Genomic DNA, 27,866 nt, shown 5'->3' on the forward strand with positions numbered 1-27,866 from the left:
TAATATCTTAATTTTCTCAAAATATTTCAAAGACATTCCATCATTTGACCCTGGGCTGCCGAGAAATTAATATAAATGGTTGCCAAAAATGCAGTCGGTCTAATGGAAAGACACTGAACGGATCAGACAGGCCCTGCTAGCCAAATGAAGCTGTAACAGAATGGCATCAAAAGTGAGCAGGAACAGGACCCCGAGTGATTCATTACTTTAAAAAAAAACAAAAAAAAATAACTTTCCTAACAGAGAAGTTGTTTCCGAGATATGATGGGTGTTTGGCAGCTTGTGGGTATGTTTTGACCACTCTACCAAGACAATTTAAAATACTGAGGCTGTACCCCTTTACACCAGAGTGTTAAATATAAATCTATTTTTAGTATAGAAACAAACGGATATATCTGGCTGGTGTCCATTATGGGTTTTTTTTACAGTAGTTAAACTGCACATAGATATCTCACTAATATCACAAAGTACAAATGAAGCAAATCGTTATCAACTGCCCACCTCACATTTCAAACAAAGCATTAAAGCTTTGGCCACCACATGAACTTACTCAATATGCTCATGCCTAGAAGGATAACAATGCCCTCACTTGAAGGACCCATACTCTTCTCACCTAAATAAATGGCAGACTACTGCTTAGTTCCGCGCCAAGCCTTCATGTCTGCTCCTTTACCGCTTTATAAAAAAGTGAAGAGAGTTGTATAATATATACAAAACCACCAAGACAAAGAGAACACTTCTAAAAACACTTGCACTTCAGCTGCACTTCTTTAAAACTCACCTATCACTACAAAGAAAAGGATTTTCTAAAGTTTATAAAAACCAATATAATGAAACCAGACAGAGTTGAAGTCAATCATGCAACCTCCTCACAAAGCCTCTCTGAAGGATTTTAACCGTGCAACAAGTAGCGACTCATCGTGTCAAAATGAGTCTTGAGAAAAGTAGCCACAGGCAAAAGAAAAAAACCCTGAAATATGATAATTCACAGAACTCTAAAAAACATGCTATTAAAAAAAAATTTCAAATGGTATTTTGTTTGCTGTACCACCTGGTCCTAGCCCCCACTGATATATAATCAATGTCGCAAAGCCGAGTGTGATCTTAGATTTTGCTTTCTACTAACAGTAGTCATATGGCAAGATTTTGGATAATAGCAGACCTCATAAATCTACTGCAGGCCACTGACATTTGTTATCAAACACCACGTGATATCTCAAGGGTTCTCAACCACTCTTCGCAGTTTACCACCTCCTAGAGTTAACTGTAGAATTCTTACTATGCACAAGTAGAGGTGATTTGTTTAATCTCGCCTACCTAATATTTGGTTTTGGGAATTTCAACAAAGGATAATTGATAGTTTGTTGTGTAAGTCTGGATTTTTAATTGTTCAAGTATGTTAAATGCTTTTTTAAAGAATTACTTTTACTGTAAAAAAATAAATAAAAAAGTTGATTTAATATGGAATTTAAAAAATCCCAAAATGTTATATTTACAAAATGTTTACAATTATGTTTAGATCCAAATCAAAAGCTGAAGAAAAGTAGCTCACTAATGGATCCAGGTCAAAGTAAAGGCTAACCCTTCTTCATAGCTTCACACTTCTGCTATCACCTTCACCACATTCCTGTTTTTTTTCCTTTAAGGAAGGACAAGACTGTCCAATTGTAATAACCTTAAAAAGAAACATTAGAAATATGTTTTATTATTAATCACAGTTTTTCCTCCTCAATGTACATTCTTCTGCACTAGTCTGCCAATTTCTAAATCTCTTGTAAATAACTGATCATACAGCAAACAAATCTACAAAAACTTAAGACTGTATGCTTGACAAAGATTTGCAGATAGATGGCTTGTGTCAGGGTGAGAAAGGTAGCACTCACCTGTTGTTATGCTTTCTTTAATAAAAATCCATTGGTCTGGGCTGGTCGTTCCCTAGCATGGATGAGCTCAAAGAAGTGGGGAGCGACTAGTTACCTCAGACACCACTGGCATAAATGGTGGAAACGATAGGAAAATGAAGTCGGGTCAATGGGGAGTGGAGAGTCGCTGCAGAAGCACTGAGAGACGGGAAGATGGAAATGACACATAGCCTAGCATCGAGACAAAGGTTCGGCCACAGCAAATTGAAATGCTCATTTTTAAGGTCCACTCATTCTACTTTTGTGTTTCCTTGTGTACCACACCAGTCAAAAACTGCACCACTGGTTTATAGCTACACAGAAAAATGACTACTTTCATGCAACAGTTGTAGCATATTTTCTGTTAGGTTTATTTTAAAAAAAAAAAAAAAAAAATTCTGATGCCATTGTTGAAGAAAATGAACCTCACAGGACTGCTACAGCCCCCAATTTGAAAACCACTGGTCTACATGATTTTATATAACAGCACTATCAAGCTCATCACAAATACTGTGCTTATGTGAAGCAATAGCTGAAAGTCTACTTGATATCCAAGAATCAAATGCATAAAGAGTGAAGGAACTGGGGATAGCAACATCTGTTAGCACCAGCAGATGGCGCTACAAATCTACTCATGAGTTTTCCAAGACCCAGACACAAGTTAAAATAAATCCATCAATACTGTTAACTGCTCACTAAAGCACTGGAGGACAACATACTGTGACCAAACAAGGAGTCTGGTAAAGACTGACAGCGTGTGGGGAGGGGGGACGTGCAGAAGCACCTGCTGCCACTGTGGGGTGTCATCACCATACAACAACCAACAGTGTAGATGTTCACCAGAGAACCAGAAAGTACTTACCACAGGTTGACTGCAAACAATGGTAGGCTCAGGAGTAAAAGCCCTTTAAATACAGTGGATCAATGAGCTTGGAAAAAGGGGAAATCCTCAACCCCAGCTCAAAGAGTGGCAGGAAGGAGACCCAGATTTGTAAACAATAGTGATTTGTTTGAGAAATGGGATAGGAAAATTGGGTAGTGTTGTCATACCCTCTCCCTGGTGTAATGATTCCTTCTATTGTTATCCCCCTTCTTGTTCGTACTTTTGTCCCTATATCTTGCCACGGTTCAGGCTCAGCACTTGAGCACCCCTAGATTCATAAAATACACAATATGTAAATGCATTCATTCATTTAAAAGCTGCTTAATCAAATTAAGATGGCAGGCAGCTGGCAACTACCTTAGCAGCAATAGCTGCAAGACTAGTAATAGACCTGAATGGGGCAGCAGTCCATGGCACTGCTCACTGAATACCACATTTAGACTTACAAAGAGCCAATGGAGAGCTGCCAAACATGGGCACATCTTGGGGATGAAGGAGTAAAACTGGAGTACACTTTTGGAAAATCATCAAGAGACTAGGAGAAAACTCATGGCCTACATGAACAACCACCACGTACTGCTCCACTCAAAATTAATGGCCACGTTAGAGTTTGCCTATAAAATAATTCAATTCTTCCACCAACAGGAAATGTGTGTGTCTCTGTGTGTGTGTGTGTATTACATACACATATATATATATATATATATATATATATATATATATATATATATATACCTGCCTGAACATTATTAAAACAGCTCCTCTGAATGCTCAAAGACCAATAAAAGATAACCACTTGCAATACCACTCCTTAGTCTAGATGGTGCTGTGAACACGGCCCTCAACATTCTGCCCAAAACAAAATTTCCTCCGAGACTCAAAGATTCAGCAAGGTCAGCTCCTAGCAGACTTTTTTAAAAACATTTTCATACCTTATTTCTCCATCCTCACCTGACAAGTCTCGGCACAGAGGAATTCCACATGTCTGGAGTTATCAGAGCTGTCAGACTTGCCAACACTCGGCAGACAGTATAAGCCTAAACAGAGGGCCATCTCCTCATTCGGGTTTCAAACCTAACACGTTCATAAATAATCTCGTGTGTGTGTACAGCTCTGTGCACCTTGTCTGAGTGGAAGTGCCTGCTAGTGAAGGAGATAGCTAACACGGCTTTTTTCCTTTCTTTTGACTACCATCTGCTTTAATCTGCAAGTGAATCAATTTTCTCAATTATATACTTTAATGTGTGAATGTGTTGCAAGAACTTTAATTAGTGGGAATTACAAATTGTGCAGTACAGCCATATGCTGCAGATAACAATATCTGTTTTCAACTTCTCTGGGCTAGTAAAATACAACAGCACATTTTAGACAAGCTTAAACTGTTAGTGTTAATTAAATAGATTTTTTTTAGTCAAGTGTCTTAAATGGATGGTTTACTTGTCAAACTCCTTAACTCATGAAAAAATGTCAAACATAGAAATATGTAAAACTTATTAAGCTGTTAATTGCATACAAATAAGAGATTCCCTTCCTAAATTTCTTAATGTGGCACAAAAGTGTTACACTGTTTTGCATCTGCTTGTGTAAACTACAGTACTCAAACGTGTGTGAATCAGTCAAATAAAGATAAATACATAGCTCACAATCAGGAGAAATGAGCATGGCAATGTTGCAGCTTAGTCTTCTTACAAAGAAGAAGAAAAAAAAGTTCTCCTTAATGTTCCTATCATATAGCCACTTCAGAGAAAATAACTATACAAGCAGGTCATTAAATATTATAAACTGATCTGATTAAAAAAAGAAGACATGCCATCTTTTACACTCGCTTGTCTAATCATACCTAAATGTTGGGGGCGTCACTGTTTTTGGGCCTTCACTAATTGATATCATGCAAGCTTCTTTGGTGATTCAATTCCAAAGACACCATTGAGAATTCACTTCAAACTGAACCTTGACAAAGGGCACATTTATTACTTCCATAATGATTTTGAATACACAATGCAAGGTCTGAAATCGAAAGTATGCCTTATAAGAAGGATTTAGGAGTCATAGAGGACTCAACACTATTGCCTGACAATGTTCAAAAGCCACTAAGAAGGCTAACAGAAGGTGTGGTTATATAGCACCTTGACGTGTGCAGTACAAGTCACAGGAGGTTCTGCTCAAACTTTATAACACACTGGTGAGGCCTCAGCTGGAGTCCTGTGTGCAGTGTTGGTCTCCAGGCTACAGCTCTAGAAAAGCTCCAGAGGAGAGCAGCTAGACTGATCTCAGGACTGCAGAGGATGAAATATGTGGAAAGATTAAAAGAACTGAGCCTTTTCAGTTTAAGCAGAGGGAGATGAAGGGGAACATGACTAAAGTCTTTAAAATTAAGAAGGGAATTAGTCCAGTGGATCAAGACTATGACCTTAAAATGAGTTCATCAAGAACACAGAGACAAGTTGGAAACTTAAGGGTTAATTTCACACAAATATGAGGACGTTTTTCTTCACACAGAGAACCACAGGAACATGGAATAAATGACCACGTAGAGTGCTAGATAGCAGGACTTCAGGGACTTTCAAGACTCAACTCGATGTTATTTTGATGGAGTTAAGTAGGATAGGACTGGTGGGCTTTGTTGGAGTGAATGGCCTGTTCTCATGCAGATTATTCTAATATCTTGAATTTTGCTTCCATGCATTATATGCATAAAGTGCAATGAATACCCATCTGTAAACATTGCCTCCCAGCAAATAAAACTGCTTATCTGGAAATTATATACAGTAAATACGTAAATAAATAAATTTCAAAGTTTTAGGTGTAAGCCAACTAACTTTGCTTTAGGGATTACACTCTTATAAATACATTACCCCTGTGCCTGTCCATGAAGCCCTACCATTGGCAACATTCAAATTATATGCAACGCACACCCTTTCTCTTCTGCACTTGTGACTACAGCAGGCCTCTGTATCAGAATACAACAAATATGACAAAAGGTAAGCAGAAATGGAGTATGTATTTGCATCTTCGGCAGAATTCTATAAAATTAGGGTTAAGCCCGAGTCAGACTTCAGAGTGACAAGTAATGACCCACTCTAAGTAACGATCCACTTTACAGTGTTAAACCCGAATAACACAACACAGTAATTTGCTGCCATCTACTGGATAAACTAACATGCTGCAGAAAAATCTAATATTTCTATGCATTTTGCTAGCTGGAGCCTTCAACCAATACAAAATGTCATGTAAATGAGAAGCTGTAAAGCCAGTTTTAGAACAAGCTGAAAATGAAGCATTATTTGAATCAAGCGACAGTCATGACAATGCGAACTGGTCATTATGTGTCGACACAGATAATGAAGCTGATGCATGCCACAATGGACAACTGAGCCACTGTGATATGCTTGGTGACTTTAGTCACAGAAAGCTGCAATAGAGTGTTTGGCAAATAGGCAAAATAACTGCAATCAAGAAGAAAAGCAAAAGAGACATTAGCCTGCTTAGCACTGCTCACAATGCAGCATCTGTCAATGTTTGTGTCACAATAAATGTGGAAGTCACCAAGCCTTGCACTGTGGTAAACTGCAACACCACAAGGGATATATCAATCATGTAGATCAGAAACCAACATTCTATCCTTTCATGCACAAGCAACAGAAAAAAAATATAGTAATAAAAGTGTGCCTAGAAAACACATTTCTACTGTACCAGTTGCAGCACCGGGCTATGCCAAGACCTCCCGAGAACAAATAAATCAATAAATGCAGCTACTGAAAGTCATGTACATTTACTTTGGTTTTAACATGGAATAAATTACAAACCTATACAACATGTAGTAATATACTATTAAAATGAAATCATAACATGCCCATCACCTTTCCATTCACCAAAAACAAACAAACAAACGTCATAAGAAGTCACAGGTACTGAAATATCTAAAGGGTTAGCAATAGTTCAGCAACCTCAAAGAGACAAGCCTCTGAATACATTTTGGACAGTTCCACATGAAGTGAATTTCATGTTAGCTTGAAGGAAACCAGCACATCCTCCCATTGTGTTCATTTTGCTATAGTAAGTACATTTGGATTCTTCCAGGTGAGCAAGATAAAAAGTGGTGTGAATCACAGAGATTGTTCACTTCCCAAGTGGCAACGCAATCAAGCACAGAGGTTTGGGGATTACTGTAAACCCAAGATTGTCCGAGAACTTCCAAATACTTCTGAGCTGGGCTCATTCCCAAACATCCAAGTCCATAAACAGGTGCATATCCACTTTAACAATAATTGGGATCTTCCATTTTAAGACAAGAGCAGCATGTGCAACATACAACTGGTCAAGTGTAATCTCAGAGCTGAAGCCACACACACTCTGAAAATCTGAACGATTTAGAGATCCTCTCACTATTAAAAACAAAAAGATACTACAGTATGTAGATTGTGACTGTTGGCAGATTTAAGTAACGTCTACAGCAGACATTTGAAGAAAAGCTGGCCAGATTACTCGAGAGATCTTGAATGGAATTAAAACTCGACAGTTATTTGGAAGACGAAAATCTGATGCCAATAAGCAGATCTCTAAAAGTCCCAACAACTGTATTCCTTGTACTAAATATTGTACAAATGAGAGCTGGGGGTGTGGGGTGGGGGGGACTTAAGGGTGTAACTGACATTGATATCCTAGCATTCAATTGCCTTATGCAGAGCTTTGGCAGGCAGTGTAGTGTAACAGGGTGTGATGTTGGTGGGTTATGGTCTTATTAGCCTTTTCTGAATATTTAAAATAAAAATGACAAGCTCAAAATTATAAATGCCTCCCCCAATTCTGTTTGCAAAGCTGGTCTTTATTTTTTAGCTCAGTGATAGTGAATCTTTTCTATCCATCATCTGTTTTGGAGATGATTGATTCATTCTGTTTGCCCATCTGGTTTATAATTTATTTCAATGTGAAACCCCCGAGAAATGATTTGCACCATCAGATATGCTTTAACAGTCTCCTAGAGAGCTCTGGCTGATACCTTTATAGGAGTGCTAATTCAACAAAGGGATTGATCCATTTAGATTAATTTATTATAAACTTCCACTGGTGACAATTACGCATTAAATCACCATTTCTGAAATGGAATTAGCAGGGCTTGAAATTCTAAGTTCTTGGATAATTGAAGCAGTGTCAGAAAAAGCAATGGGGTCATATCTGCAACATCTGACAGAGGACAGTACATTTTTCTCAATGAAAAGGTAAATCGATTTAATGAGCAACTATAAAGCACAGAAGAGAACAAACAAGTACATTCTGGAACTTTGTTGGAGAACCTTTCCACAGGTCAGGCAGTTTAACATCTGCCAAGAAATGTTCTGTGTGCTTGTGACGGATGATGAGCACTTTAAAGCAGAGCTTAATACACAGTTAAAATTGCTAGGTATTATTATTAGCTTGTGATAACACATACTCCAGACTAATGAAACAATCACCTAGAAATTCCACATCTTCCCAGTAAAGCACATTTCAAGTCAGAACTGGCCAGGCTTCACTCAGTGTTCACACTACTGTAATACTATGCCCTTTGGAGTCAGAAAATGCCTTACAGGCAAGAAAGGGGATTATTTTTACGAGTCAATATTCCTAATCACATGGTTTTACTGCAAGAATCACAATGAAATTCTTTTTTGATCCATCACTTATTCCAGAATAGTTTGGGGTTTAATATTACATAGGAATCATCACTATATAGCCTATACCCATTTTCAATTAATATGAAAAAACAGTTCAGATCCTTAACATTCCAAATAATAAAGATCACATTCTTTGGTGTTTAGTTTTTACACTTTATATTTCTGTGCAATGTAAATATTTGATAATATCTGGTTTTCTTTTCCAGGCAAATTTCAGACCTCCACACCTTACTGTTTTAATAGAAATACAAAATACAATGGCACAAATTAAAAAGACTGAAGAATACGTTCATTACAGAGGAACTTGGACAGATTTGTGGCTAATGAAAATTACATGTAGGAAGTAATGTTTGATCTGAATATACAATGGTATATCTGAAAAGTGAAAGTGTACCTCATGAGGAGGACCTGGGAGGAATAGTGGACAGGTGAGTGTACATATCTAGAGAGTGGACAGAAGCCATTAAGAAAGCTAATAAGATGTGAAGGTATATAATGCCATGATCCGGTGAGTACAAGTCCAAGGAGATTATGCTTAAGCTTAAAAATACACTGGTGAGGCGTCACATGCAGTACTGCAGTAGACAGTAGGACTCAAGGGACCTTCAAAATTCAACTTGATGTTATTTTAGAGGAATTAACTGGAGAGGACTGGCAACATGTTGGGCAGAAAGGCAAAACACTTTAATATGTTGCATCAAAACAAATTACTAGTAAAGATAACAGAACAAGCCAATAAGCCAGTTGTGATGGGTAAAGCAAGGCTATAATTATCACTTGGACTTCAATGTTCACCTAGTCTGGATGCCATCATACACGAAAATGAACACAGACCCTCTTCCACCAAATTCAAAATTCCATTAAGGCAGTAAGGATTTGAAAGAACAAAAATAAATCAAAATGCAGATTTTAAGCCAAACCAATAATCTGCAATACAAATCATTCCTGAAACAGACATACAGCAAAACCTAACCAAACACAGTGCAACACTCTCAGGCCCACTGAATCCTGTTCCGTATTTTCTTGCAATGTATAACAAGTCCCAGCACCTTTTGATGCAAGGCAAGGATGCCAGTGCGCCCCAAGGAGCACTCGTGCACACACACACGTATGCTGCCAACCTGTAACCGCCAATTAACCTAACGTACTTACCATCTTTGGGACGTGACAGGAACACCAATACCTAATACCGAAATGTATTCCTGCTGAAGTATTGCATTTCTGCAGTTCACACAGATGACAGTGTAAAGATTAACCAGATCTGCAGCAGCCTGCTAAACTATGATACAGTAAGCGGTTTTAAGTCACACTTTTCTAAAAGACAATTAACAGGAAGGCACATACGACTGCTGAATTTATGCACAGTATACTGCATATAGGAAAGTAAAGAATGTGCCTAAGCAAACATTTTCTAACAATGGAATTTATTATTTCACATCCTTCAGTAAAGCTGAAGTTTTACTTTACTGAAAATGCACCGAAATTAAAGTATTCTTAGTAGGCCACGTTATCCATCTAAAAATGACTTCCACCTTGTTTCACAAAATGAGGTCAGCAACAATAACTGGCATTTATTTAAACCATGTACAACTACAGACTGATGGCTGTTTAATTTCAGGCTCTTAAAACAATCACATTTTTACAGCTTAGAGGTAATATAGTAGGTAAAGGCAAAAATTCACAGAACTTAAATACTTTAATTAAAGCAGCAGCATCTGGGCTATGGAGTAGTAAGCCGAAACACAAAGGCTTTAGTAGAAGAGCAATACTGCCACCTCTGCATTAGAATTATATTTTCAAAATACATCAAAACCCGCAGTACACTAAAGTTACCAGGTGGTGGTGCAAAATGACCAATATAAAAAAAAAAAAAAAAAAAACCCACCAGCTTTGCAGTTAACCTGTTTCTTTACACATACTATGCTGAAAAGTTAAAAACAAAAAGAGTAGCTTGGCTCTACAGATATGATACAAAGGTTTTAAAAATCTGAGACAGCTAGCCTGATCAGTTCTCAAAGAAGAGAGTGTTGGCAGCATTATTATTCTAAATACGTTAAAGAGCTGAGCACTAAGTCACGGCAGAACTCGGGAAGCTCAAAAATGAAATGCTGTTCAAGCTCTAGGTTAAATTGATCCAATTAGATGGATTGCTGACAAAAATGCAAATGTGCTCAATTTACAGGTCAAAAAAGGAGACACAAAAAGCCTATGTGAGCTCCCTGTAGATGTGATGAGAAGATCCACTCTTGTAAGTCTAGTCTGTGCTGTCAAGGTGCATGTTAATACTCGGGTGCTGCAACAGGAACAACATTTTAATTCCTTTGGTCTGTGTGGTGGCTTTGTAATTAAGGGCAGTACTGTTATATACAGACACAGAATTTATTTAAATAGCTACTACCTGTAAAACACAATCCAAACCACCCTATACTAAAAGTATCTGACAGAATGCAGGAGCCAACCCCCAATGTGGCATAAGTCCACTGCATAGTCAACTCAATTGCACATCCACCAAATTACATCACCAATTACGCTAAAACAAATGTCCTTTATGGGGTGTAGGGTAATCCCAGTGGGATAGAAACACAAGCACACACACAGACTGCACAAAAAGATAACCAACTGGTAACACTTGGTTTTGCAAGGTGCATGGAGGCCTTTGAGTAGCAGCATTGCACGGACCTCTCCAAAGAGCTGCCAAGCTTTCCAAACAGTCACACAATGTCATAAGCATAGAAAAAAATTCAAAGCGCTCGGTTAAAATGCAATACAAAACACACTAAAAGAAGAAATGAGGCAGTTATCCATCCATCCATTTTCCAACACGCTGAATTTGAACACAGGGTCACGGGGGGTCTGCTGGAGCCAATCCCAGCCAACACAGGGCACAAGGCAGGAACCAATCCTGGGCTGGTTTCCAACCCACCGCAGGACACACACAAACACACCCACACAACAAGCACACACTAGGGCCAATTTAGAATTGCCAATCCACCTAACCTGCATGTCTTTGGACTGTGGGAGGAAACCGGAGCGCCCGGAGGAAACCCACACAGACACGGGGAGAACATGCAAACTCCACACAGGGAGGACCCGGGAAGCGAACCCAGGTCCCCAGATCTCCCAACTGCGAGGCAGCAGCGCTACCCACTGCGCCACCGTGCCGCCCATGAGGCAGTTATTTAAGGTTAAACGCTGAATTGTCAGGGCAAAGCTAAGTTTCAATTTCTTTAAAATGAGGAATAAAAGCTTGTAAGTTTTTCCAAAAATAATTTGAGCATGTGGAGTAAATACTAGCTTCAAACAAACCTATTAATACTATGAACGTCACTCAGTGTGTAAATTGTCATCAAAGCAATTTAAGAGGACACTTGTAGATGGTTGCAGATGAATGCAGCCCTGCAAAAAGCACAGCATTATCCATACTAACTTTCATACTAACTGAAGCTTCAGTTTCTAGAATTTCCTATAGCAATCTAAGTCTAAGTCTAGAATGCCAATATTGCTACTGATTTATGTGTGTGTACCTGCAGAAGATGATGTTATATGGATATGCATGCTTATACTCCTTTTGCATTTGTAATGTTGTGCATGCATCCCGAGTCATTGTTCAGTGAAGACCATCTGAATGGAACAGAGTAGCGCACATCACAGAAAACAAAGCTTCCCTTATGCTATTATTACTAGCAGGGTTTCAGTCAGGTAGGATGCAATGTTCAAAACGACCTTCTTTATGCTCTCCTCTACATCAGCTGGCATTCAAAGCTGAAATAAAACACTTCTATCACTTGTACCACTTACAGGAAGGAGTACTTCTCTTAAAAAACACTATTTACTGGAACAGATTATGTACGTCCATTTCATTTATTATAGAGATTCAAATAAAGGAAATCTGCAAAATTACAGTGCCCTAAGGGCAGGCATACACATTGTGAGTTCAGATGCCCCTTCACATATAACTCTCATGAAGCAAGCATCGACTACGATTTCTACTCACAACGGTTAAAGTCTTTTGAACACTCTTGTACATGTCTGTCGCATGACTTGACGGCAACTTAACAGTACAATAAAAGTAGCTAAACTCGTTGTCAGTCTTCACTTGATTAGTTTTTTTTTCTTATGACCAGTAGACGACGTTACTTATGCTAATCTGTTAAAAGCACAAAAAGGCAGCACTCTCTGGAATTTGTAGCTACTAGCAACTATGCTTCAGTATTTCTTCATCTTACAACCAATCATGACATTTCTCAGAAGACTTATCATATTCTGGACAGTTCATTTCTCAGAATACCATTTAATGTACAGTTTCATACCTCAAATCAGCCAGCTTTATTCTCCTTGCCATGAATTCAAAAACATTCTGCACCCATATTTGTGAAAGCCTAAACATGGGATTTATTTTCTGATTGGTCAATGGGAATTCAAACACAAGACCTCTCTAACATATGAACAACTCAAGACAACAGTGCCCCCGACTTCTTGTTGCCATATTAAAAAGGTACTGGAAGATATTACACTGCTGAAATTGTGTTGGCACACAGCTCAAGCATTGAAAGTAGCAACTTTACAACCTTCAATGTCCTTCTCATGACACTGTGCCAACTTGGAAAAAAAACTCTTAAGCTCAAAAGGTAGGTGTCCATAGTGTGGATTTAGCCTAAGTATACTATGGTTCAGGCACATATTAACTGTTTAGCCAATGTAACCATCAGCCATAGGCATGTTCAGTTAAAAAAAAAAGAGCAATACAGCAGCAAAAACGAGGGGAAATATTAACAAAGAAAGATTCATGGGTGTGAACATATAAATAAATTAATATCACTTTAAAGAAATGCCTGAACCCAATATTTCATACTAATGTTTAATTAAATGAGCATATCATTATTGAGTAGGTCATTTACTATTTTACCATCATTATGAAGACACAAAGAAGATCTTTAATCTTAAACACTACTCATACATGTGAGGAACTTTCAGGCCTGGCTGCAGTACACAAATATGACCACTTTTAAAGTACTTACACCTGGATCTACTTGACTCCTGTCTGCAATGTCAATGGGTACCACCTCAACGGACTTCCATGTAACAGGATCCAATTCATGAACCTGAAGACACAAAGAAAAAGGGGTCTGAAAGAAGATCATAAAGGATGTTCAACTGTTAATTTTTTCACATATTTGCATTTATAGCTTTAACATTGAATTGAAGCAGAAGTGCTTGTAACACGGATTATGACTGAAATCATCTAGTGCACCTCCTTCTAGAGACTTTCAACACATTTCCTACAATACCTTCATTTTATCCAGAGTCCATTCAATAGTAAAAGTTACAAAACCACCAAACCCACGTGGTTAGAGTCACAAATGCGTGTCTGTGGATCACCTTATTTTCCCCAGAGCAGGTATGTAACACTCCTGGATGAGAGGGGGCGCTGTTTCTAACAGCCTCATCTCTCCCCCCTTGAGTGAAAGTGACTGTGCCCCTTCCAGTTCAAAACACAAAGGCAGCAGTTACCAGAACAAGGTGTTTCAATGTCAAACAAATCATACTGCAGGACTAAGTTCCAAAGACAGACCCATAGCAGAGAGCTGTCAGGAGGGTACAACTTGTGAATCTTTATTTTAGGTTTGCGCCAATGGAGTGCCTGTTTATTTTGCTATCAAGAGTCTGTTTTTGTCAATTTGTTGTTAAACTGCTCGGCTGAGTTGGCATCCCAACAGACACTGTCTGTCCTTTGTACCCAATACTAACCTGACGGTTCAACACCAAGAACATTTAATCAAATTCTAACACTACAACATCGTTAAAAATGGTGGTCAACAAACTAAAAATAGGTCCAAGTGCTAAAATAAAGTTGTAATTAAAAGTAAACCAAAACTAATTTGGATTTTAAAGTCTATATTTTGCTTTAGAAACATCTAAGTAACCAAAAAGTTTTTGGTTTCACTTCCCATAACAGGCTAACCAGGTGTCCAAAACATTTCACTTCATCTTACCCATTCATGAGGTTCACTTCCTATAAAAGTATAAAGAGTAGGAGAGAGTGGACATAAAACAAAAGGCATGAGGACTAGGCAAGGAACACACACACAATAATCCAATATAATAATCCTTGTGGTGTCAACATGAGCTAACTCCATGTTTAATTATTTAGTGAAGGCTTATTTCAGGTTAACAGCACCACACAATGGAAATCCCTGAGGCAGATGCTAAAGGCCAGGAGAAGGAAGATGCCGATTACAAACAGCAGATTGGGTCAGGCTGCACATGATCATTGTCGTCCATTATTTTTTTTTTGGTAATATTTGATTTGTTGAGCAGGAAGTGCTTCATTTACTCCACTCCTCCTGTCACACCAGCTCTTAGAACTTTGTGCCAGACAGGAAGAGAGGACAAAACTTGATGCCTTAAAATTTGCAGGCTTTATTTAGAAATAACTTAGAGGATGACAGTATTATGAAAGACACCTAATGTCAGATTATAATTTATGTGTCCTGTACTTTGACACAGGTGTAAAAAGGCAGTATTGTTCAACCAAAGCAAAATTAACAACTGAACCAGGAAGGAAAAAACACTTACATTCTCTAATGTACCCATATCTGGCTTGTGCCATGTTTCAATTTTTATGAAGAAGTCATCTTTCATATATTCATTCTGTTGGGGGAAAAAACAACACAGAAGAGAGTTTAAATGTAATTATGTCCCTAAGTGGCAAAATACTGACTTGAAATCTGACAAAGATGTGCTGTACATTTTATGCAGGCATGGGAAAATGAAAAAAAATGTAAATAAAATTAAACAAAGTTCTCTCCCTTAATAAACAAATTTTACATGTGCAAGAAATAAACCAAGTGGAGACATTTAATGCCTTGTTGTTCTCTCCAACAACCAATTCGGAATAAGATCTCAGTAGGCTGACTGATAGAAATCCAATGTTATCATAAAATAAACCAAACATTCTCCTCCAAGTGCCTTGTTAAGGCAAAACCAGGAATTACAAAAACAAAGAAATAGAAACTATATGAAATTAAGGTAGCTTACTATAGTGGACAAGAAACACTAGTATAACACACAGCAGGTCAAAAGTAAGAATAATGACAGTTTCATTAAAAATTACCCTAAACAGTCTGAATCAATCAACTCATTACTAACGTAATATACAACACTAGCCAACCCGCGGCGTAGCACACGCCGCATAATTATGTATTGATGGGTGAACACTTCCTGAAAGACACAGTTGTCCAAACGGGGTGGGTTGGAGGATACGACTGTAAATGAATGAAAAGATGGAACTCTGGAGAGAGCAACATACAATTGTCCATGACTGAAAACTGGAGGACTGCCGCCACACCCCCACCTCCCAGAGCGAGGGACGGGGCTGGACGTCAGTCGGGCGCAGACGGCGGAAAGGGAGGGAGAGGGGAAGGACGCCCTTTCCGCCCCCTCCGGAGAGAGGGCGGGGAAGCGGCCCGAGAAGTTTCGGGTCCTAACCGTCCAATGACAGGTCAGCACAACCAGTAATGATCCTTCCGGAAGTTCACCTACGGAATTACAACTTTTACTTCATCTAGATAGTCAAGTTCGATCGTCTTCTCGGCGCTCCGCCAGAGGCCGCGAGCGACCACGGCAGGGTCGATCCAAGGACCTCACTAAACCATCCAATCAGTAGTAGCGACGGGTGGTGTGTACAAAGGGCAGGGACTTAATCAGTGCGATCTTATGACCCGCACTTACTGGGAATTCCTCGTTCATGGGGAACAATTGCAAGCCCCGGTCCCCATCATGAATGGGGTTCAACGGCTTACCCACGCCTCTCGGAGCCAATTAGACACATGTTGATCCATTCAGTGTAGCGTGCGTGCAGCCCCGGACATCGAAGGGCATCACAGACCTGTTATTGCTCAATCTCACGTGGCTGAAAGCTTAGCAGCTGCGATAGTTTTACACTCCAGTACATTGCGGTGAATGCTGGTAACAGTCAGGCGGGCCAGCAGGCGTTCTCGTCCCATGGTCTTAGAGTTGGTGGGCGTTGCTCTGCAAGTTGTCGTCATACTCCATGGTCTTAGAGTTGGTGGACGGGGCTCTGTGAGTTGGCGGGCGTAGCTATGTCGTGCGTATCCCATGGTTGTCTTGCGTGCCCTGTCGGCTGCTTAGTGAATTATAGAGATAGGGCAAGACTAACCCTAACATGTTACCTTTAAACCCTGGGTTCACATACAGGCTGTGTAAAGTCTCTGGGTTTTCCTTCCACACCACAAGGTTAGGAATGTTGGATTAAGTGGCACCATGCAAGTTTAGGTCAAGCAAGAGTGTGTCCTACAATGGACCTGCACTCCATTGGGGCCAATTTCAAACTTGGGTCCTAATCTGCCAGGTTAGGCATAGCTTCCATGAATATGAACCGATACAAATTTTAAAGACTGAACAGATAAATTACATGAACAAAAATACCCTTACTTTGCATATTATCATCTAACTTCTGAGAACTTAAAAATCTCTCTCTCATCCCTAAATATCAGAGCATTTATATGTGCTTTACATATTTAATATAATTTACATATCCCAGATAGACAGAAACCTTGTTTCAAATACACCCTTATTCTGGATAAAGAAACCATTTTAAAGGATGTAGATTTCTCTGCGAGTAACCCAGTTATTTGGCCACGTACACCCTTAACTATGCTGCAGTTAACAATTTCATATTCTGTGCATGTCTGATGCACTCTACTAGCCTACAAATGTATTTACTTTGCACACGCTTTCACCAGCCACGTGTAGAAAATCATACAAGTGCCCACAAAGATAAATTTCCTGAGGCAACCGCTCAGGCGATCACATTACTCCTCCTACTGTTTGAAATAATCTGTCAATATTTCATAAATCGGTAAATGTATGTTGATGAGCTGACTGTACAGTGCTAACCTCAGCAGCACCGTCTCAGGAGACACAGGCCACAAGCTTGTTTTCAGATATATTTTATCTTTGAAGTGCATTTTTATGACATTGGAGCATTTTGCCTAAGGCGGCTTGAGCATGTAGATGGGGGTTTTTAAGGCACCAGGTTTATGCTTTAACTGGCTACTCACCTTAATGCAGTTGTGTGTGCAAGGACACACACCCTATGCAACTGCTTTATAAATTTAAAAATTTCCAAGTACGAAATGACTGTGGCCCATCTCATCAGACCTTAATTCAGTAACACATCCTGTCTGCGTGTTTTCACAGAAAGACAAGTCTTCCAAGACTCTAAAATTAACCAAGAAACAATTTCTGTACCGTTGGCACTGTGTGTTAACACACTCTTATTAGTGGCTTCTTTCCTGGAAGAACTGCTCAATTGATCTCTGCAATTTTGCAAGATGGATTGGAGGACGACTGTACACGTGCAAGGCTGGCGTTTCTCTTAATTAACTGACAAGTGTGCAATCTACTTAGGCTGACTCAGCAAGTTTCAGGCAGTTTTTCATGTTTTGTTAACGGGTAAATCAATGTTCAGATTGTGACACCAGACTCTGCACGTGCTCCTTCATAAATCACATATATGGTTAACTACATACATTTGTAAATACATGGGAGAAAAATTTGAGTTACTGAATTAAAACTTTCAACACGCATCACTCTATGTGATGACGTTTGGTCTCACATAAGCCACCAGAATTAAGACTTGTATAAAGAAGCCCCAGAAGCTTGGGAGATAACCACGGAAAATTTGCTGAATTGAGATGTGCATATAAACAGACCCTTTACTGGAATACTTTGGTACACCAGCCCACACTGGATAAGGAGGCAATGAAACAAAGATGGGGGAAGACTATTTCATTGTGAAAAGAATCTTCCATGGTCTTGGTGACAGCACATTATTCCAATTGATCAGTTTCACAAAGTACCTTTAGATTGCTGGGAATCTCATTTTAAACAGCACCTTCCATGACAATCACTACTGAAAATCTTATTGTAGAAGGTGTAACTGCAGCTTGCCACCAACTATCAACCCCCACTCAAAGTGCATTTCCCCCCACCCCAAGATTTTGGCCAAAAATGGCTCAAGTACACCAACAAAGCAGTATACAAAGCACGCAGTGTGATGTTGTGGTTAAGACTTTGTACTTCAAACCCTGAGGATGTGGGCTCAAATCTCAGTACTGGCAGTGTGACCCTGAGAAAACCAACAGAAATGTAACCAACTGTATCATAAATGTTGTGGGTTGTCTAGGACAAAGGCATCATCCAAATAAGAAAATGTTAATTGTTCTGATTACAGCAGTGCCGACACTGAATACTATCCCAGATACGGAATTTCACATTATATTTAAGTTATATAAAAAGTGACAGTCACAACAATGTAAGTAAGAATAAAGTAAAATTTCAAATGAAGTTCAGGATACTCACCGTTACGACTACAGTCAAGGCAGCAAGGATAACACAGAGTTGGGGGAAGAACACAGGGGGGGGGAAAATAAAAAATTAGATACAGATTGAGCAGATAGCGAAGTGCACTTTAAAGCATATGTGAACAGAAGTTTACCTCTGACAAACTCAAGAAAAAACAAAAGTTACTTGTTAAAAATTAAAATCATTAAAATTAACAAACAATGGGTGCCACAGATTATTTATCAGACAGGACATCTGCCAACCAATTCCAGACAGGAGTATACTTGTTTGCTTAAAGTTTAATACAAAACTCCACAGAGCGCAGAAATATTTGGCACACCATTAACCTTATTTGGACAATTTCACAGTAACTGAACTGCTGGTTATACAAGTGCACTCAGATAATGTTTCTGATATTTCCCCAATTTAAAATTTCCCTTCCTATAACTAAGCTTCAACAATCTTTAAAACTTTTAGGAGTTAAAAAAAATAAATTATATAAATAAAATACATACTTGTTCTACAATATGGATACGCATTCCAGGCCTTTTCATGGAACACTAGGGAACCCTCAGGTGCAATCATCCTGATAAAGCCAGGGACTTTACTGCAAGAACAGAAAACAACACTTCAGCATGTCAAGCCACTTTATCCAGATTCCCGAAGTTGACGAGCTCAACTCATTAGAGAATATAATTTCAATGATATACTGTTGGTGATAAGTTCAAGGTTAAGGCATTACTCCAACAAGGTCAGCCATATCACAAACACGCCATCAGAGTCTGTTGTACATTCTCACAGCCCTTTGTATGAAGCAACACTTCAATTTCAGTCTTCAACATACACCCACTTTCACCCATGTTTTAAGGTTTTACTGGACGACATTCAGTGATGCTTTTGAGAACTTCCACAGCCACAAAGTGACCATGTGTTCATCTTAATGGAATGCTCCAAACAAAAAATGGCTATGTTACCTAGCCCATGTAGTTTTTAATCTCATGTGTTGTGGACAAATGGCATATTGAAGATTCTAACTCCACACAACCCTGCTCTGGATAGCAGCAAACAATGTGAAAAATGTCAGTTGAAAACAGTAAAACCACAACTCATGTTGCATAATCCAAACTCTTGCCCGCTAGCCACTCTTCTGATGTACAAAATGTGCCCATCTTTTTCTAAAATATTAATGGATAGTTTTAAAACTCTGCAATGAAAGTCAACAGAAAAAAAAATGCAATTTCTCATGATGTTGCACCTTTGAGCTGAAGACAGGATTCTTGAGCAGTGAATGAGAGAGAGACGGAGGAAGATCTTCAATTCAAAACGCACAGTACTTTGGGAATTCAGCTTTTCTGTGGTAATTCAATGCAGAGTTTTCAGAAAGTAACTTAAGATTTTAGCAAAAAATGCACAGTTTGGACATTGTGATCACAAGAATGAATAACTGATATGTGGATTTATGCGACATGAGTTACGTGACCCCCACCCCCCCCATGCTATGGACATTTTCCTTCTTGTTTGCCACTGTCCAGAACTGGTCACTGCAGGGTTCTGGGGAGTTTAAATCTTCAATATGTAATTTCTCTACAAAAACAAGAGGTTGAAATTTTGTTTGATTGTAGCCCATCACTCAAGTGCAGTTTCATAGCACATTTCACAGGATAACCACCTAAACTAACATTCTGCTTGTCTGTTCTACATTTCTTGTCCACTACATGCAGGACTTTTAACCCCTAAAACCTTCAGGTTTTGCTTCTGCTAGGCAAGCACTGCCTGTCTTACTTGTGTTTTATGTACTTGCTAACTTAGTGAGAACCTCAAAAATGCAATAATAGCAAAGACATTTTATGAAATGACAACCTCATTTTAGATACTTAATGGGCACAAAAAAGGGTGCCTACCATCAAAAGAAGCTGGTTAATTAAAGTGTAATAGAATATCTACTTCACCTGCCCATTTAGCAGAAATAGCAAGCTTTGTGCAATATATTTCAACATGTAAATACTATTTATTGCACAAAATTTCACTATAGACAACTGTAGTACTAGGGTGTTGCACTGTGTTAGCCATTACGGATGTGGTGAGAAGTTAAGCAAAATGACACCTTTTATGGGTTAACTAGAAAGATTTCAATATGCAACTTGAAACATCTTGGCTGAAGAAGGGGCCAGAGTTGCCTCGAAAGCTTGCATATTGTAATCTTTTTAGTTCGCCAATAAAAGGTGTCATTATAGACAATTGTAATCCACCCATTATTGTTTCAAAGAATCATAAAAACAAGAATATGAAGAAAACAAACCTGAGAGATAGCCATGAAACTGCTTTGGAGAATAATACAACTTCAGTTAATTAAAGTGTCTTTGAGAAAGTGAATGTACATTTCATGAATATTTTAATAGTAGATATTAAGAGATCATATTACTTGAAAGCTGCTAATGTATCTTAATTTCAATCTTCATTTTAACAGACACAACAAGAGTTTATAACAGCTAAAGGTCTGTTTTACGTAGTGAAGATGAATATGATAGGTGACCCTCAAAGCTGAAGTGTGTCTTGTCAACATTGGCACGAATGCCTAATTGATCTTATGTAAAATGACTCAACAGTGAAGTAAATAAATAATATCAATAAGTATTGATCATTGTGACAAGGCATGCAAGGTGCTGCCTTGGACAGAAGCATCACATAATGTTGCCACAAAAGTCAAATAGGAGAATACAGTTTAGTCGGAGCCATGGAGACAACGTTCAGCCTGCACAAAGACGCATGGTAACTGGGCCCATAATAAACTCAATATGACTAGACTGTAATGAGGAAGCAGAGAAACTGACAGAATCATCACTTTCAGATTTGCTTACAATGTCATCGGAGGACTTGAACCAACCTAATTGGAGGAAGGTGCTGCACCATCAGTTTAAATAAGTCACCTAGGACTACCGACCGTGTGGAATCAAACGGCTTCACCGGGCACATGGCATAAATAATTCATGTGACTCTTACATAATTCACTGGATACTTCATCTCTCCTGGTGTTATATCAGAGTGTCCGGCAGGTTTCCCACTCCACCCCCCTCCAACCTTTATGTTCTACAATGTCAGCCAACGCTTATTTTCCTTTCGTCTACAGACCATGACCTTTAATTTTTTGTATTACTGCACACCCGGACTTTCAAGTCAGTGTCCTGTGACAAACCAACAGGAAAAGAACCAGATAAAAATATAAAATTAATTAAAACAGGGTTCCAAATAAGATAATACACACAAACAGCACTCACCTTTTTAAATGGTAAATCTTGTGCGTGTATTGTCCTTTTTCACCTTCTTTCTCATAGGGTTCATTCTTCAAAACTTCAATGCCTTCTCCGCCACCAGTTTCATTTTTACTTGCCTCAGCTACTGAATATAACTGGCCAACTTGGTACTGGTTAAAATAAAATACAAATAAGCCAAAAAACAATTAAAAACTATCTCTGAAGGGAATACAAAAGACCAAGCAGAGTAAATGCCTGCTATTTCAGCTTTCTTTTCTAAAAACATGTCTAAATGGTTCAATGAATTGGTTTGTTGCATTTTTTTAATGTACTGGTAATTACTGTCGCACTGAGGAACTCCATTTCTATTGATGATTCATTTCAATGGATTAATCAAAACAAATAAAACACAACCAGTGGTACTACGATAAGGACACATCTGTAGAAACATAACACAAGGACACCGTGTCTCTGGGACAGCCAGGACCCTATCTTAAACAGGTTAAATTCTTTCATCCCAGCTAATTCATGAATTTGATTTGAATCTGTTATTTGAGCTTTACATTTAGTTATACTAACACTTTCTACAGCTTAGAAATGAAGGTTACTTTCATTTACAAAACTGCACTGTTAAAGAAGAATGACCTCTGTCCATACTATTGTGTTCATTAATAACAAATGAAAACACTTAAAATGTAGAAATTCACCCCACTATACATGCATGCATGAGCAGAAAATTTTTTGAAAAGCTGGTAACACTTCCGGGCAGGACGGTGGCGCAGTGATAGCGCTTCTGCCTCGCAGTTAGGAGACCTGGGTTCGCTTCCCGGGTCCTCCCAGCATAGAGTTTGCATGTTCTCCCCGTGTCTGCATGGGTTTCCTCCGGGCGCTCCAGTTTCCTCCTACAGTCCATAGACATGCAGGTTAGGTGGATTGGCAATTCTAAATTGGCCCTAGTGTGTGCTTGGTGTGTGAGTGTGTTTGTCCTGCGGTGGGTTGGCACCCTGCCCGGGATTGGTTCCTGCTTTGTGCCCTGCGTTGGCTGGGATTGGCTCCAGCAGACCCCCGTGACCCTGTGTTCGGATTCAGCGGGTTGGAAAATGGATGGATGGATGGTAACACTTCCTGCCATGGAGTTTATCCAAAACTAGCAACCAGTAAATTATTTTTCTTCTGTGCATATACACAACGTTCAAAGAGCCCAAAATGAAGTGCAGGGGTAAGCAATACAACAAGCCTACCCAGTCAACCCTTTGAAAACTTCCTCTTTTACTCCACATTCGACTATAGCACTGAGGACTTTGAACAATTAATTATTCAGCAGAAGTGAGTCAAGAAACACTATTGGTATTGATCACTTACGGCAATAGGCCTTTATAATGCCTCACAGTCACCAGTTAGGCAAGTTGTTAATTCTCTTATGAAATTCGGATGTGTATTTGTTTGTTACAGTATATATTGAGCACCTGTAAATACATCATTCTTCTCCTATCTGCCTTACTGCTGTACATGTGGTGGATACAGTGCTTATGAAGGTGAGATGTGAACCTCAGAAACTTCTGCTTAAAAAAAAAAAAAGTGGAGTACAAATGCGACTTGCCTGGAAAAAGGAATCAGTCCAAAGAACTAAGAGCACAAAAAAACGTCAGTTTAGAACAGGACAGTACATTGACCAGAGAGAGCAACTCACCTCTTCTACGGAGCAAGGCAGAACCACACGGCTGAAAAACAAAACAAAAACAAAAAATACCGATTAATTCACTATTTCTATGCAACTACACATTGCTTGAATTATGCATTTGAGAGCTGTGTCAATGATTCAAACCCGAGGTTGAAATGAGGTACTATTTAACGTCACGTCTACTTCTTACATGCAAATATCACCCGGACAAGTGACAGTAGTCAAACACCAACAGGAGACGGAAAATGGATCATTGAGCAACACACAGGAAACCCTCATGAAGTTCACAGTATGACCAGAGGATCACAACAGCAACTGTCTCAGAATCTACTGGTGTAAGTGACACTGCAGGACGCTTGCAATACTTAATACTGTTTGTCTTTCTAAGTCCGTGTGTGTTATATATGTCATGAACAGAAGACAGCAGTGCATAGGAAAAGTTTAAAACATAAGTTAATGGATATATATATATATATATATATACAAAAAAAAAGATTTCCACAATGTAGAGAACACAAATAGAACCATAGAACTGACATAAAAATTGATTTCACACATACACATGGAAATACATGAAATTTGGATATGGGGACATTAGAAGAAACATATGGCATAATCAGTTCTTAACTCATCCAGATAGTACAATCTTTTAGCGAACGCTATTGTTTGTAAAAGTCTCATGCCTGTGTGCACATCTATACATCATCGCCATCAGTAAAGACACGTGGGTTACCCAATTGCATGGGGCTAATAGGGGCAGCGCCATGGCAACTAGCATAGTGTACCCCAACATCTTGATAACTAAATATTCTTCACTGCAACTGCAGAGTGTTTTATGAATCAGGGCAACAGCCTTGTTGAATCCTATTATGGTGGTCTCAAACAAGTTTCTTGGCAATGTCTCACATAGAATTTCCTTCAATCTGCAGAGAAAAAAACACACTGGCAAGTTTCTTGAGAAGGCAGTTGCAATTTGGCTATTTCTGAACCCTGAACTGATTTTTTAAGAGTACCAGTACCTTGCAACAAAAGTGAACAGAATAGCAACTCCCAGCAGTGCTGATGCAATTCAAGCCGTTTCTCTAATAACCAATTAGCATGAACACATAAATAGTTAAGGATGACTTAAGAGAGGTGACCTTTAGGACACTGAAGGAATTGCTGCTGAGAATGGGGCTTTGGAGCCATATGAATAATAAATTTAAAAAACACTCATTTTTAGATCAATTTAAAAGATACCTTGATAATAAAAGGCATCGTTTCTACCACAAATGTCCAACTTTCTGAGTGACCCCTAACTTTTGAATGGTAGTGTATGAATCAAGGTAAGGCAGTGGACTTGAGCTAGTGATGGGGTTTGCACCTTAGTATCTCAAGAGACAAGCCAAGCTGATGAAACACTCGCATCAACCACTTTGAAACATAAAAGAAACCTGCAAGACACTGTAAAAATGCAAAAAATTACAAAATCAAAATCTACATTTGGCAACAGTGCACAACTAGCTTCCCAATTCTACTTCCCAAACAGCATGAATGTAGCTCCACTAGCTTCTAGTGCACATTTATCAATTTTTAGGCTGCATTAGCTTGGCCAGCTAGACCAAGGGTAGGCAATGTCGGTCCTGGAGTGCCACAGTATGTGCAGGTTTTTGTTCCAACCCAGTTCCTTAACGAGAACTCAATTATTGCTGATGAAGCACATATTGCTTAAGTGACATTTTAATGCTTCATTTTAGTGGTCTCGCTTGTTAAGGTTCTCCAACCTTAATTGCTTATTTCAATCTTAAACTGCTGCATTCAGTGTTTTAATTGCGCCTTATTAGCAATAAGATGTAAAAGACAAAGCAGCCAGCAGTTCTCCAGCTAGCTTTTTTCCAATTACATCTGTGTGTGTTCATCATGCACGGTTTGATTTAATAAAACACTTAATAGAAAAATGTGACAGACTGAAAATGATCTGTTTTAGGCTTCAAATCATTTGGATGATATCCTTGGAAAGGAAAAAAATCTACGATATAAAAGCCTTACATTGCACAGACTAACAAGCCATAAAATTAAATAAGGTCTGAGATTGGCAATGATTGGTTTCTAATTAAGCAATTGGGTTGGAATGAAAACCTGTAGCCACTGCAGCTCACCAGGACCGACATTGCCTACCCCTGTTTTACATCTTATTGCTAATAAGGAGCAATTAAAACACTGAATACAGCAGTTTAAGATTGAAATAAGCAATTAAGGTTGGAGAACCTTAACAAGCGAGACCACTAAAATGAAGCATTAAAAATGTCACTTAAGCAATATGTGCTTCATCAGCAATAATTGAGTTCTCGTTAAGGAACTGGGTTGGAACAAAAACCTGCACATACTGTGGCACTCCAGGACCGACATTGCCTACCCCTGAGCTAGACCATGGGTGGGCAGATTCAGTCCTGGAGGGCCGCAGTGGTTGCAGGTTTTTGTTCCAACCCAGTTGCTTAATTAAAAAACAATCCTTGTCAATTATTTAATTGCACGGCTTGCTAGTGCTTTAACTCTGCCATGTCAGGTCATTCTCATATCCTAGATTATTTTCCTTTCTAAGGATATCATCCAAATGATTTGAAGTCTAAAACAGATGAGTAATTCTCAGTGCTTCACATTTTTCTCTTCACTTTCCTTCCAAGTATTGAATTAAACCAAATAGTGTGTGATAAATACACACAGGTGTAAATGAAAACAAGCTAAATGGAGAAATGCTGGTCTCTTTTGTCATTTGCATGTTATTGCTAATTAGGAGCAATTAAAAACCATGAATACAGCTGTTTAAGACTAAAATAAGCAATAAGGGTTCAAAATCTTAACGAGCAAGACGACTAAAGTGAAGCTGAAGTGTTACTTGAGCAATAAAAGCTTCTTATTAAGCAATTGGGTTGGAGCAAAAACCTGCAGCCACTGCGGCCCTCCAGGACTGAATCTGCCCACCCCTGAGCTAGACTACCCTGTTAGCAGGGAGTCTCCAACTCCTGCAGGGGAATTCTCAGGTGGGCTGTGAGACGTCTTCCCGCCACAAGGCTGCTTTTTGTGCCCATTCAGATTCTGCCAGTACAATGAAAGCCAGACGACTGCTCTCAACCTGAACCTGCAGCAGGCGCGCTCCTTCTTAAATGTCTAGCAACACGCCCTGCTGCGAAGGGTGAGCCTGCTAGCCACCACAGGCGAGGGTGGAGATGTAGACAGACTAGAAAATCGAGAGTGCCGCTCAAGAAATTAACTCCATGTTCACCACCACCACTTACCGCTGCACTGCTCCATTTTACAAACACCCCTAACCTTAATGGTGGACTCATTCACCTGAAGCAGCAGAGTCTTACTACTGTCATTGCCAGGAGACGCCTTGAATAGCAGGCATTATACCTTCAGGACTGTAAGCAGGGAGCAAGTTAAGATTCCCGAGCTTGACAGCCCCTGAGAATGCAGGTTTTGTTCCACCCAATGTCACAATCAGTACATAATTTAAATGATCGAATCGATTAGTTTACTGACCTTTTGTAGCCCTTATTCAAAGAAACTCTCAGATGCTGGTATCTCTTTGTGAAAACTTTTAATGCTTAGGTTGCCTTAGCCGTTTTCTTTTGCAATGGGAAGTCAAGCAAGATGACACCTTTAATTGGGTAACTGAACGGATTACAACATTCAGGTCAAAGGTAACGGAGCGTGCACACACACACCCCCATCAGACCGGTTGTAATTTGAAGAAGGGGCCACACTTGACTCCAAAGCATGCATACTGTAATCGGTTCAGTTTGCCAATAAAAGGTGTCCTCTTGCTTGACTTCTCATTGCATCCATAATAACTAACTAACACTACCACACCCTACTATGGTTTTCTTTTAAAATGTATTCTCTTGCATCGAGTTTGCTCCCTTAAACAAATCCAAATGCTGACCACAATGAAAGCTAAAGTACAGTGGTGACAAAAGAGCCATCTTCACTGCCTCATCTCTTTTTGGAAGAGTTTCTAAAAGGAACACCAAAACAATCATTTTATTTACCTGCTTCATACCCTCAACTTGTCTGAAGCAAAAGCTTAGAAAAATTGTTAATCGTGTTTTCTGGGGAAGTGGAGGTAATAAAGTTCTTTATAAAACA

The 27,866-nt window shown here is 39.1% G+C and overlaps 1 protein-coding gene across 1 annotated transcript in view; it reads right to left on the reverse strand.

Moving 5' to 3' along the window:
* pitpnb (phosphatidylinositol transfer protein, beta) overlaps window positions 1–27,866 on the reverse strand; it is a 95,213-nt gene that overhangs the window by 60,920 nt on the left and 6,427 nt on the right. Inside the window, exons 2-7 of the mRNA XM_028825177.2 lie at window positions 23,748–23,778; window positions 22,082–22,227; window positions 19,322–19,413; window positions 18,825–18,832; window positions 15,015–15,089; window positions 13,457–13,540 (exon numbers count right to left, since the gene is read on the reverse strand). Coding sequence (XP_028681010.1) covers window positions 13,457–13,540; window positions 15,015–15,089; window positions 18,825–18,832; window positions 19,322–19,413; window positions 22,082–22,227; window positions 23,748–23,778 — 436 coding nt within the window. The remainder of the gene's footprint in view (window positions 1–13,456; window positions 13,541–15,014; window positions 15,090–18,824; window positions 18,833–19,321; window positions 19,414–22,081; window positions 22,228–23,747; window positions 23,779–27,866) is intronic.

The sequence above is a fragment of the Erpetoichthys calabaricus genome, chromosome 18, assembly GCF_900747795.2.
Source record: "Erpetoichthys calabaricus chromosome 18, fErpCal1.3, whole genome shotgun sequence".
NCBI lineage: Eukaryota > Metazoa > Chordata > Cladistia > Polypteriformes > Polypteridae > Erpetoichthys > Erpetoichthys calabaricus.